This window comes from Paramacrobiotus metropolitanus, unplaced genomic scaffold (assembly GCF_019649055.1).
Source record: "Paramacrobiotus metropolitanus isolate TYO unplaced genomic scaffold, Prichtersi_v1.0 Parri_scaffold0000003, whole genome shotgun sequence".
Classification (NCBI taxonomy): Eukaryota; Metazoa; Tardigrada; class Eutardigrada; order Parachela; family Macrobiotidae; genus Paramacrobiotus; species Paramacrobiotus metropolitanus.
The window spans coordinates 3577362-3589338 of NW_026570223.1; the positions used below are offsets into that span (position 1 = coordinate 3577362).

General features: G+C 40.1%; 3 protein-coding genes across 5 annotated transcripts; 2 read left to right on the forward strand and 1 right to left on the reverse strand.

Annotated features, from left to right (window-relative positions):
* The first annotated feature begins 381 nt into the window (after positions 1–381).
* On the forward strand, positions 382–1652 carry LOC129591450 (40S ribosomal protein S24-like). Its single transcript, XM_055487112.1, has 5 exons — positions 382–541; positions 607–681; positions 747–956; positions 1317–1433; positions 1546–1652. The coding sequence occupies exons 1-5, from the start codon at positions 539–541 to the stop codon at positions 1546–1548; spliced, it is 408 nt and encodes a 135-aa protein (XP_055343087.1). The 5' UTR covers positions 382–538; the 3' UTR covers positions 1549–1652.
* Positions 1653–2325: 673 nt separating this feature from the next.
* LOC129591409 (partitioning defective protein 6-like) lies at positions 2326–8528 on the reverse strand. The gene is made up of 5 exons (XM_055487047.1): positions 7991–8528; positions 7600–7828; positions 4047–4194; positions 3806–3894; positions 2326–3291 (listed from the first exon to the last, which is right to left on the reverse strand). Exons 1-5 carry the CDS (start codon positions 8054–8056, stop codon positions 2654–2656), a joined length of 1170 nt encoding a protein of 389 aa, XP_055343022.1. The 5' UTR covers positions 8057–8528; the 3' UTR covers positions 2326–2653.
* Positions 8529–8969: 441 nt separating this feature from the next.
* Positions 8970–11885, forward strand: LOC129591419 (uncharacterized). 3 transcript variants are annotated; one of them, XM_055487067.1, is made up of 4 exons: positions 8970–9863; positions 10172–10309; positions 10367–10820; positions 11096–11885. In XM_055487067.1, exons 2-4 carry the CDS (start codon positions 10186–10188, stop codon positions 11622–11624), a joined length of 1107 nt encoding a protein of 368 aa, XP_055343042.1. In that variant the 5' UTR covers positions 8970–9863; positions 10172–10185; the 3' UTR covers positions 11625–11885. The 3 variants fall into 3 exon arrangements, with proteins under 3 accessions (XP_055343042.1, XP_055343032.1, XP_055343050.1); XM_055487057.1 differs by having other exon boundaries at positions 9804–9863; positions 9940–10309; XM_055487075.1 differs by lacking the exon at positions 8970–9863 and adding an exon at positions 9910–10075.
* Positions 11886–11977: the final 92 nt, after the last annotated feature.

An 11977-nucleotide genomic window follows, 5' to 3' on the forward strand; every position in this document is an offset into this window, starting at 1 on the left:
TTACTGTGTGAGTATGATTTCGAAACCATTTCGTATAACGCGCTCCAAGCACAAGCAATAAGATCCACATTTCAGTCGCAAAAACGGCAAAATGAAAAATTGAATTTCATAGAAAACTTTTGAATTTGAATTCGTTTCGAGAAAACTGCTATAACAAATGAGGATTAGTTTGACCGGAAAAAATTAATGCGACTGTTGCGATAATTGGATCGTCAAAAGCCGCCAGAATCTTTAAACGTACCAGATTTCAAAAGCGCACTTTTACCACGTCCCTGTATTCTGTAATTTGGTTTCAGCTTAAAATTGGTGGGTTGGTATTTCCGAGCCTTACCACAGAACTGCATCAGTGAGCGGGCTGAAGGTCCGGACCAGTCCTGTAGGCCACCAATTACACCTATAATACGTACGTACGTCAAAGCGATTTTATGCGGCTCGGAAATTTGCGATCATAGAAATTTTGAGGGATCGTGGAAGTTCTTCGTGGTTTCTGGCCTCTTTAGATCATCTAGTTCATCAGTGCTTTCCTGATTTATCGAAAATGGTAAGAACGATATCATGTTTAAGGTTTTCAGGACTGACTGTCTACCATTCTGTTTTCATCTGCAGTCCGCGGACGATTCCTCAGTTACGATTCGGACCAGGCATTTTATGACGAACCGCCTGCTCAGAAGGAAACAAATGGTAACAAATGGAGAGCCAATGCTGACTACAGTGGCCGGGATTGTAAGGAAAATATTTGTGTACAGATTGTAGATATTATCCATCCTGGCCGATCCACCCTGAAGCGTAATGAAGTGAGAGAAAAGGTGGCCCGTTTGTACAAAACCACTCCAGATACCGTTGTGGCATTTGGATTCCGTACGCAGTTTGGTGGCGGTCGTACCAAAGGATTCGCCCTGGTCTACGATTCAGTTGATTCCGCCAAGAAATTCGAACCCAAATACAGATTAGTTAGGGTAAGTGCGACTATGCAAGAGTATTATGTGTACGAGGATCCGTGTGGCACGCTCAGATTCGGAGTTCACTTTTCAATAACAAATTTCTTTAGTCTTTTTCGGGCACTTTTAACTTCTTCTTTATGTGTTGCTGCTCTGGCAATTTTTTTCTTGACTATAATGCTGACGGCTTTATTTTTAACTTTCTTATATGGAGCTGCAGATGGATTGCTTATAACCTTATTGGAAAAAAGTGTTTTTCTGGTAGAAAGCTTTCTTGAGAACGCTCGTTAGTCTTTAAGCGGTTAATGATTATGAATGGTGTCTTTCACGTAGCGCAGAATTCTTCGTGTTAAAGTATCGTTGTATCTTTCTTTTTAGATGGGTCTCGCCGAAAAAGCAACAAAGGCTGGTCGTAAGCAGCGCAAGGAAAAGAAGAACCGTATGAAGAAAGTCCGTGGTACCAAGAAATCACAAGTTGGCGCTGGAAAGAAAAAGGTAAAAATGTGTTCTTAATACAAAACTTACTATGGATTGTGGAGGATCCGTGCATATTGTACTGTGGCATTAATATTACCTGCTAATACTGTATGTTTTCTTTCTTTTGCAGTAAACGATTGGATCTTTATATTTTTATGATGTTTCCGCGGAATCTGTTGTCATCGTTATAATTATGTCGAATCCTTAGAAAATGCGAATAAAAAAAATCCAGCTTGAGACTACGTTGTTCGGGTTTCACCCGCGTTAATGCAGGCAGTCAACAGTTTTCATTCGGCCATGAAACCTACTCAGTAGTGCACCTGCTATCTGACACCGGTGCTCCAGACCTTGTCGTAGCTGCAGTCCTTTCTGGACAACGCGTTATGCTAGTTGGTATTAGTACCAACTAAACGCTGTTCTACACGTCGTTCTTGCTCCTGCTAGGTCCGTTGAATAATACGAAAACACCAGGCAAAATGGTTTGAAAATGCGGGAAAAATAGAAGTATTGAAAATTAACGGAAAAGCAAGAGTTTACAGCATATGTAAGCATTAAGCAGAGTTCGCAGTCATCAGTAGATAATAAATCCGGAGCCAACACTTGTGTGCACCTAATAGGTGCACACACCTAATAGGTGCACACCAATAGGTGCCACCTATTGGTAGGATTGTGCCCGCATCATCATTGTGGCTATTGAGTGAGTTGTTTCGGAGATGTTTTCCTTTGATAGAGAACGATGGAACCGACACGTAAAATGGAATACCCAACAAAACAGTAAATTACCTATGATCTTATGTAAAACAACCCATGGAAATCATCAATCTTTTGTGTGGATATGTTACCACTGTCCACAACCCACAGAAACGTGCTGCTAAATAGGACTACCGTCTGGTATATGATCTGCAACCAATAACTGCAAAATATTTATTGCCAAAGAAGAACTTAAAACATGTAAAAAATAAGACAAAACGGCACACACCGCCGTATCCTTCCCAATTCAGGAAGAGGAAGAACTAAAAAGCTGCAAACCTTAACAGGAAAAATTATAAACATATAAATATTTTTAGAGCTGCAAAACAATCCCAAAATTAACATGGAAAAAAACGGATTGCAACAGCTGCTCGGACTGAATCGAACATTTTAAAAAATTAGAATTCTGTCCAGGGCATTTCTCTGCCGCAAAACAAGGCACCTCGCCGCTTGGAAAGAATCAAAAATTACACAATAAATCTGAAAGCTCAGAGAGTAAACACCTGCTCCGTCCCGTGTATAATCCCATTATTGTTCTTCCCATCCAGAACAATTTTCGTCACATGCTGCGCTGGACGCGGTTTGAGCTTCTTATCTGATCCCCGGTGCGCATTGGCCGAGGCCACCCGATCACTTCCCGTCCCGGAACTCCCACTGGCGTTGTGGCTCAATCCCACCGTGAGATCGCGGATTTCATCCACTTCATCGTCGTCTGTATTGTAGGATGTATTGGACGGATAGGACGATGTCGAAGCGGCTGACGCCGACATCTGCGATGACCGCTGGGGACCGTTGCGTGTCGCCGGCGAATTATAGGATTTCGATTGAGCATCACTTAGCACGTCGGAATTGGATGGGGATTTGTTGGTGGTGCGGAGTTGCAGATTGGCCGGCTTCACCGTGACGATCAGGTTACTGCTGTTGGCTATCATCATATCGGTTACTTGGTCGAGTGTCTTGTTGGCCACCTCGATACCGTTCACTTCGATCACTTCATCGTTGACCGATAGTAAGCCCGTGCTTTCGGCTAAACCGCCCGGTACCAATCGAGAGATAAAAATGCCCGGAATCTTCTCCAGACCATTGTGTGTCATACGGATGCTGGTACCATCCCGAATATAAAATCCTATAATAAAACCCCAATAACTATCAAAATTCAAAACGAATAATTTTGTCACAAATACAAAACATTTTGCGGCAGTATTAACTACTGCACTTCGAAGTCTGAACGGCAATGATGGCAGTTAATCGTGCCTAATGCAAATGCTGAATTACCAAAAAAATATTTATCAGTCTTCATTTTTGCTGCTCGTGCCGCTTCCTTCACCAACATTTAAAACGTTTTTCAAGTATGAGTACAATGCTAAATCTGTGAGCGCTAATGCTAAATTCAATATCAAGTTTTATACATATCATTCAAACATAATTCGAGTGTCAACCAAGCCAAGTCTCAATTCGGTTTATGTTGAATGAAATAAAAGTCCGATTTACACAACAATTAATTATGTATTCAAAGTGCACAAACACAGTCAAGGCGGTAGATTTACGATATCAACGCCCATCTACTGCTCGGCGTTTTTGTCAAAAACACCACAGAGAAGTCAACCTATCGTTATTCTAATAAGACCCTCAATACCTACCAAGTGGCCTGTCGGAGCCATGCTTGAGAAGCCGTACGCGACGGTGTGTTTGCGGGAGGATATCAACGTCGATTATGGCGGAAACTTGCCTGCAAAGCATCCAAATTGTCAACAACTTCAATTCTTGTGGTTGCTAACATAACCGAATACTTCAGACCAAGAGGTTACACAATAAGCGGAGCAGCCAGAATGTGCTGGAAAAATAAATGCCAGAACTGTTTCGGTAATACCGCTCACTCACCTAAAATCTTCGGGCATACCAATCTTCAGCAAAGGACCCTTTGCTTTATTGGCGGAATTCGAGCTCAAGGGCGCAAGAATGAGACTCTTCCCCTTTTCCTTCCGTCGGTTAATGGTACTGTAACCGATCAGTTCACTCCAGTTTTCATCTGTAAAATCATAAATAAAATGAAACTATGCTGCTTTTATTTTCTGTGACCTACATGTGATCTAACATGTATATAACTCGGCAAGTAGCAAAAATTACATTAAATCCCTATTACTATCGTTTACAAATTCGATTTTCTTTCTGGAGTTTTGCGGCGCTTTTGTGCTCCAAGATTAAAAGCAGCGACTATTTTAGTTATCGAAAACGAAGGCGCAAACGATACACCGTCAGTCCACCACTAAACGTATGAATCGATGGTTATTGCTGCTTGCGAGACAGGTAAATGATTGTTTACTCATATCGAAGACCTTGATACTGCATTTCGTCAGTAACCCAACATATGCGTTCTGCATGTAGGAGTAGAACATATAAGGTAATTTATTACCGCGATCCCACGCAAATCTAGAAAATTACGTTACGAATACTTGATCTGCCAGGTTAGCCACACTTTATTCGGCGTCGGATGGTCAAAAGATTAGAAGGTGTATGCGTGCACAGTGTAATATTTATGAGCAGGTGAGCAATGCTGGCGCTATGAAATATGAATATCTGTCACCTGAGCCTGAATCACGGCGACCAGAGCGAACAAAAGCCAAACACACTGTGGGCCAGTTTAAGCTAATAATTCAAATTAAACAAACATACCTTTACGATTTCATGCTCTGAACCCTCAGCCAAAGTTCAGTTAAATAGGGTCAAGCCAATTAAATCATTTGCGGTAAGCCCCACATTTTGGTACCATGTACCAAAGAAGTATCGAAATCTCAAACGACCCAGTTCAAATTCAAAATATGTTATTGCACAGGAAAAGAAGCTTGTTTAGTATTGCATTCGACCGGAAAAATAACCGGTACAGAATCTTTTACGAATTGTGAGGCGAAATACATTAGCTGGCGAACAAATTTGGCATCATTATTTCATTACCAAAGAAGTTCGCGCTGCTCCGATTTTTGTTTGTAAAATTTCCCAAGCAGTACGTTGTCAGCGAACTGTTCGGAGTAGGAGAATTTCTGTATGAAAAAGCCACTACGGTGTGCTTACTTCAATTCAAACGGCAGTTCTGAATTACAGCAGGTCTAGGCTGTTCGTGCAAAAAAATTTTCCGGCCACGAAGCATTCTTAAAATAAAAAATGAATATCCTCAATTGCATTACTTTTGCATATTTAAAGATGTCAACCTAAAACATGTTTCAGCTTTTAGCTACAACTTATTCAATAACATAAACATTACAATATTTGTTATTATTCCAATAATATCGTACATAAAAACCACAGACAGACATTCTTAACTGTAACTACCTTGGCCCACCGACGGCACATGTCAGCACGGTCGATCTGGCGCAATTTTAAAATTATTTAATTGTGGGCATAATTTATGATTACACTCAGAACGAGAAGCAAAAAGAAACAGCACGAAAAATAAGAAAATATGAAAAGATCCTAAATAAGCATTTATGAATTTCTGACAGTAAAACAGACAATTTCAATAAACATTATTCACGAAGTTTACAACACATCTGTCAAAAATCAAAATACCTGTTGCATAAACCTACGATTTCCACTGTAGGATCGCTGCCACCATGCAAACCTTCAGAACTATGAGCACATTATGTACGAGCAGAATAAGCCACAAGTACGAATAATTCACCAAACCTTATTATCGTGGTTCTGAAAAGTAATTACTCAGATTAACATTTAGCTGGTATTACGTATATTTCGGTGACTTCAGTCAGTGAGAGCCTCTAGAAATAAGTGCACGATGCAAAAATAACTTCTAACAACACACGTGCGTCTAAACATCAGGAATCATATTCCCAATCATACACTGTCATACTTGTATTTATTACACAACCCTGGTAAAATTCTTGCAAGGTAATGAAATGGGGATCACAACAGTAATTTTAAAAATTTTAGTGGGATTCCTGGTATTCCAAATTCTACTATGTTACGAATTGTCAATTCTGGGTGAGCCTGAAGCAGTAAATAACAATGGCATTCCAGCTTGTTTTAGTAGATACATCCGTTGCTCATCGTATTAAACTGTCTTTAGCGACTGCTCATCATAATTAAGCTTTCTACCTCGGGGGATAAATTCAGTTACACTTTGGAATAAGAAATACGCCAAAGAATAATGCGACAGCTAATAACTTCGGATCGTGTGTGATTTGATTTACACGATAACAAGCCTGGGAATATCCGAAATGCGGCATTACGACGACCATATATAAAAATAGCTGAAAAAGCTTATTTCCTAAAAAGCAAAAATTTTTAAAACGAACAAAGTAAGGGTTATCAATGTCAATAATAACGCGCCATTATTTATTTAGCAAAATTATTTATAAAATTTTAAAGTCTGTCAAAATTTATTAATGTTCACAAAGATAAAAGCATTTGTCAATGAGTCATGCCGATGAAAGCAGTTTATGCCTAAAACGATAAAAGACAGCTTGTTTCCATAATGCCGAAAGTCGTAAAAAACGACTAACCGTGCTAAATTAATTCATACTAAAATAAACAGAAAATGCTCAGCGTGCGAGGCACATACCAGTTTGTTTCGGCATCATACTGGAATGTAAAGCGCAAAAGAAAATGCATCATCAGAAGCATTATAAATTAAACTGCATACCGTACTTTACAAAGCCTGAGCAATCGGCCACGTTTTTTCCTTTTTGGAATGGTACGAATTGCGCTATCAAACAGGCTAACTGATAAGAAGGACGGCATTGTTGGCTGTGTGAGAAACACAGGCGCACAATAAATACAATTTTCAGGGAAAAACATGAGTTAATCATGCGCCGAGTCACAGCATAAATTAGTTGGTGCGCGGCTAATCTCTGAAACGCCACCAACAGAGCGCCGTTTCCGGATAACACACACCGCACTACATGCAAGCAGACACGAAATTCCGACTGTCGCCGTAAATACGATAAACTTTCCATCATCTACCACCAATCCGCCTAAATACCTAACCAAACGCTAAACGGTCAATCCGGACTTATCAAGCATGTTCGCAGCAGTCATGTTCAACATTTCCACCAACTACGAGCTTCTGACAAATGCAAATATAAAACGGACAAGAACAACACTCCAAAATCAACAACCGAATGTCGCAATGTCTTGCAGCATCAAGACAGAAAAAACGCCAGACTAAATAAAAACTGTTTTACAAAGTAACCACCACAATTTGCACAGGAAGCACGCTGCCATATTAGAAAAGCATCTCTTTTTAACAATTTCGCGAAACCGTCTACTTCTGGTCGAGGCACAACTGTGCAAAATTCTTGAAATATTACAAGGCAAAAAAATTGTCGTAAAACAACCCAGAATGAATAAAACATATACCAAAATAAGAACACTCGGGTTATGCAAATAGAAAGCGATTTTCGATATCTGTGTTTTGGCTTACCTTTTCGCTGTACAAAAATCCTTAATATACTCTGAGTCCGTGTGGTTGAAAGCGCTTTAGCGAAATTGTCATTATTATTGATGGGCAATAAATCGCCTTCTTTATCCGTATAAAACACCACAAAAGGAACATGTGACAGTCCGTGAAGAGCTTCCAAACTTTTGTGGAAATCCTCAAAGTTATTCACCAGTAGGCGATTCAAGGAGAATCTTCGAAATTCCGCATCAAACTGCAACAGAAACAGCATAAGAGAGGTTTTACAAAACCTCAGATAATTAAATAAGAAAAACAGAAATAAGATCTTATCCAGTTATACATTATGCGTCACATAGTGCCTGCAAACGGCAAATACATAACTCATGCTGCTAAACTATTCACAGCGACAACCTACTTTGCTTTTGATTTCGACCAAATTGGCGCCAGTTTGGCTGTTGAAGTCCTTTCCCTTTTTCGACATTATTATAAATTATTCCACCATAATAGCATCGGAATGGGTGCAACTTGAAGGAATCAAAAAGGATCACTGTACTGTATTCCCAATCCACATCAACAACACCACAGATAGTGCTATTTCAGGCCAAAAACCAAATACCAACGGGTAGATTATCACAGAAGATTGTGGTTTTTGTGTGCTGGTATTGTGGGGTACTTGCGCGCACCGAGTCACATCAGGCAAAATGAGTCTGCGCGTGAGAGGAGAGAACTGCCCACAAACTGCAAATACTTCCTCGATGACAATACACGTCTGAGGTATGGTTTACGATAGAGCTTCTCAATAAAAATGTGATAATACCCCACCAGCCAGCCGTCGTGAGAGAAAATCAGACGAGAGGCCTGCCAAAACACAGAGGTAGTCAGCGAGCGTACGTGCATGCATTGCAGGCAAAAAGCGCCCGTGTACAGACGAGAGAGAGTGGATTGAGAATAGTATTCTGCCAGCTCAGCCATTCGCACCGGTACACTCATACCGCAGAGTTGAAAGCGATTTAATATTAAGCGACCGCCTGCTCATACAGTGATTCAGTCATCACACAGGTAAATGCAACCATACGTATTCAATTGGTTCGGCAGGTGTATCGACAGAAATAGGTACATTGCAAACTTTCATACAGAAACGCATGGATTCCATATCTCTGCAGTCTTTGTGTCAAAATATGTAATAATAATACATCCCTGATAAGCACAAGATTACACCCTGACCTCGAACGGTGCCGCTTCAGGTGGCCTTTAAATTAAGGCGCACCAGCGCTGCCAGTGTGCGGGACTGCGGTGTTCTAGCGGATATCATTCCTTTGTCCATATCTTATTTATTTTCTTTAAAACTAGTTCAACAGAATTTCACAACCGCTTCCGGTGTTATATAAGGCAAACCCAAATATTTTTTATGATAACATGGTAAACGTGGGATTGTGCAACACTTTTACAGTTTTACTTGGGTGTGTTTCAAGTACCTTTGTTTTGACTTGTGAGTTACTATAGAATGAAAAATTGAAGTAATTTATTCAATAACTGCTACTGCTCTAGGTGAAAGACGTCTACAGCATGATTACTACCCCGTATTTATTAATGCAAGTGTCATGTGGAAAGGTCTAAATCAACCTAAATGTCATATTTGCCGGACACTGTCCACTTTCAAAAAGTGTTCGGCAGTGTCCCGTATTGCTAAAGTTTCCCTTGCATGTACGGCGTGGTCAACGGTTTACTGCAGCTGCAAGCAATGCTCATGGTCAGTCTGATTAATTATTGCATATGTAACATGTTGCAAAATACAACTTGTACAATGTACTATATTTGTAACACTGTATACTCGTATGAGTCGTATCGTACTAATAATTTGCATGTTGTCCGTGCCGGTACGTAGACTGGGTGAATTGAATCTAGGAAACACCATAAATGCAAGGAATTACTTTAATTTGGATGAATTACTGTTCGACAGTCCGAGATACTAAACCACGGCACATTACGTATGTTATGCTGTAGCGCCAAACGCAACAACCAGGAAAGTACTTATTTGATAATCAGTCCATGCTAAACCGGGAGAGTACGATTGCACCGGTATTTGTGCAATCCACCTTTCCCAACCATTGTAGCTTTTAAATTCCGCATTGTATTGTACATACGCCGTGGTCCAGCAGGTATAGAATTGGACTGATCGTGTTCGAAGCTTTCATCCTCGCACGAAAATTTATCGATTGCGAAGAGTTGTTCTATTACCTCTACTCTGGAAGATGGGAAATCTCTATACCTGGGATTTCCAGTATTATGTAAGTACGTTTCAGCGCACTGCCTGCGTCATGTTGAGAATTTTCATTAATCTTTAAATAATTACCGGTATTGTAGGTTGAAGTGTCGCGGTGGTATTATTTTGTTGCATTGTACCGAAGTGCGGTATCTGTCAGCTGCTATTTGCCTAATTAACTTCATGCTGGTGTCCTTAGTAATTTTGTTGTACAGTCAGAATATATCTATATTTCTGGTATAGTTGTGATTTTTGAAAGTCTGGAAACCTCAACTGAACTGAAACAAACATCCGTTTATCAAAATTGCACACTTTATAACATTTTTTTGTTAGCTGCTCTAGTATTAATGGCAGACGGTGGAATTAATCATCCCCACAACATCACCATTTCTTGGGATGACTACCTGGAAACCGTTAGCAATGCGTCCTCCTATCTTGACTTTCCGCCGCCAAGATATCGCCGCGGAGCTGGTGAGCTAGAACATCGCCAAAAGTAAGGAAAAATACCGTCATCGGACAATTTTTTAGAGGAATTAAGCCATCGCTTAGAAGAACTGAAGATAGAATTGACCGCATCCGCTGCCGATTTGAAAACGTTCAATCTTGACGAAACGGATGGTCCATTGCGCACCAATGCTAACGGACTTGGACTCCGCACTTCCAAAACATCACGCCCGCGCTTCCGTACTCCGCGTACAGAAAATAAGGAAGAGCTTTTGAAATCTCGCCGCTACAATAATCCCGACTCGGATTCACGTGATAGAAAACAAGGGAATGCTGCAGTAAGGGATAGCTCGAAACGAACAACTGGAGCAGGAAATCGACCAGGAAATGATACCTATCGAATTTATAACAAACCATACTGCGGATCGTGTCAATGGTGGAAACCAACATATTCTTCCGGTCATGAAAACACGAATACCATGCGACTCACCGGCAGCTACAGACACGACAAAGATACCCCTGAAAACTTTTGCAGAAAGTATGCTCAACGCTTATACCAAAATATTTTTATTAAGGGGCAGTTTTAATTTTTGTAGTACTGATGCCAATTATGTAGGTATTAGTGTTTGCTGCTTAAGTAAGTTTATTCGAATCGCGCAAATAATGTATAATCATAACTTCTTTATCGTTTCATTCACTAAATTTTTTAAAAAAAATTGTGGTTATGGATAAAACCGTTTTGTTCCATGTTAACAATTACGTTTAGGCGGTATAGTAAGTTTGATATTTCGCTGAACTTTTCTGTGATTTTAGGTATGTCGCCGACAATCTTGTGCATATGTCGCTGCGACAGATCTGCACCAGATTACTTCACTATCGCATTGATATCAGTAATCTTCCTTTTATTACGTCGCGGTCAGATAAGCCGGGACTTTCCCGCAGTCACAGTGTCCCGGCCAATATACAGCAGCTGATTGGAAAATTCAAGGTCCACAACAGCATCCTTTGTTATGGAACATTACGCAAAGGTGACGTAAGAAAACTGGAACGTCACTACGCCAGGCTGTACCGGCAATACGAACAAATTAAACGTGAAATATATGTCGCTGATAACAGAACCATAGCGGAAGTGTTAACGCTGGTAAAAAACAAATCTGTCATAAGAGCGCAACTGAAAAATTTATTGTGGATACTGGAATTATCCCGGCGCGATGCGCTGGACGCGTCGGCAATGGTCCGAAGTATGCCGCTACCAGTTATTACAGCTGACAAAATTACCGAAGGGGATAAAAAACGCGCTTTGCTGAAAGATTTGCGAGCTGCACAAATGCTCTTCAACTGAAACTAGCCAGATGTGCAAAATTTTTTCCATCTGTTACTACACTGGAAAGCCCGCTACTAATATTGCATTTCAGATTCTTATTTTGAGAATTATTTATATGCGAACTCTGTTAAATGCTTTTGTTTCTATGTTTTTTTACACAAATATATGTAACTGCGAATGCGTACGATGTATATTATATATCTGTACATGTTAGTAATACCAAGGTACCTTGGTAATACGAGTGTTTCAGTGTTCTCGTTAATGATATTATATACCTAGATATTTTGTTGATCTACGTATACACAGAGGTTGTAAATACAGTAAAATTTAGAGATACGAAACAAACAGTGGCGCTCGTATACAAAATTAAT

Bases quoted from the DNA above. Each gene is read 5' to 3' on its own strand.
- LOC129591450 (XM_055487112.1), top strand. The intron at 682-746 runs GTAACAAATGGA...ATTTGTGTACAG, and splicing joins TGCTCAGAAGGAAACAAATG to ATTGTAGATATTATCCATCC. The intron at 957-1,316 runs GTAAGTGCGACT...CTTTCTTTTTAG, and splicing joins CCAAATACAGATTAGTTAGG to ATGGGTCTCGCCGAAAAAGC.
- LOC129591409 (XM_055487047.1), bottom strand. From the start codon at position 8,056: ATGTCGAAAAAGGGAAAGGACTTCAACAGCCAAACTGGCGCCAATTTG. The intron at 7,829-7,990 runs GTAGGTTGTCGC...TTTCTGTTGCAG, and splicing joins TGGTCGAAATCAAAAGCAAA to TTTGATGCGGAATTTCGAAG. The intron at 3,292-3,805 runs GTAGGTATTGAG...GTTTTATTATAG, and splicing joins TGGCTCCGACAGGCCACTTG to GATTTTATATTCGGGATGGT.
- LOC129591419 (XM_055487067.1), top strand. From the start codon at position 10,186: ATGGCAGACGGTGGAATTAATCATCCCCACAACATCACCATTTCTTGG. The intron at 10,310-10,366 runs GTGAGCTAGAAC...ACAATTTTTTAG, and splicing joins AAGATATCGCCGCGGAGCTG to AGGAATTAAGCCATCGCTTA. The intron at 10,821-11,095 runs GTATGCTCAACG...CTGTGATTTTAG, and splicing joins CCTGAAAACTTTTGCAGAAA to GTATGTCGCCGACAATCTTG.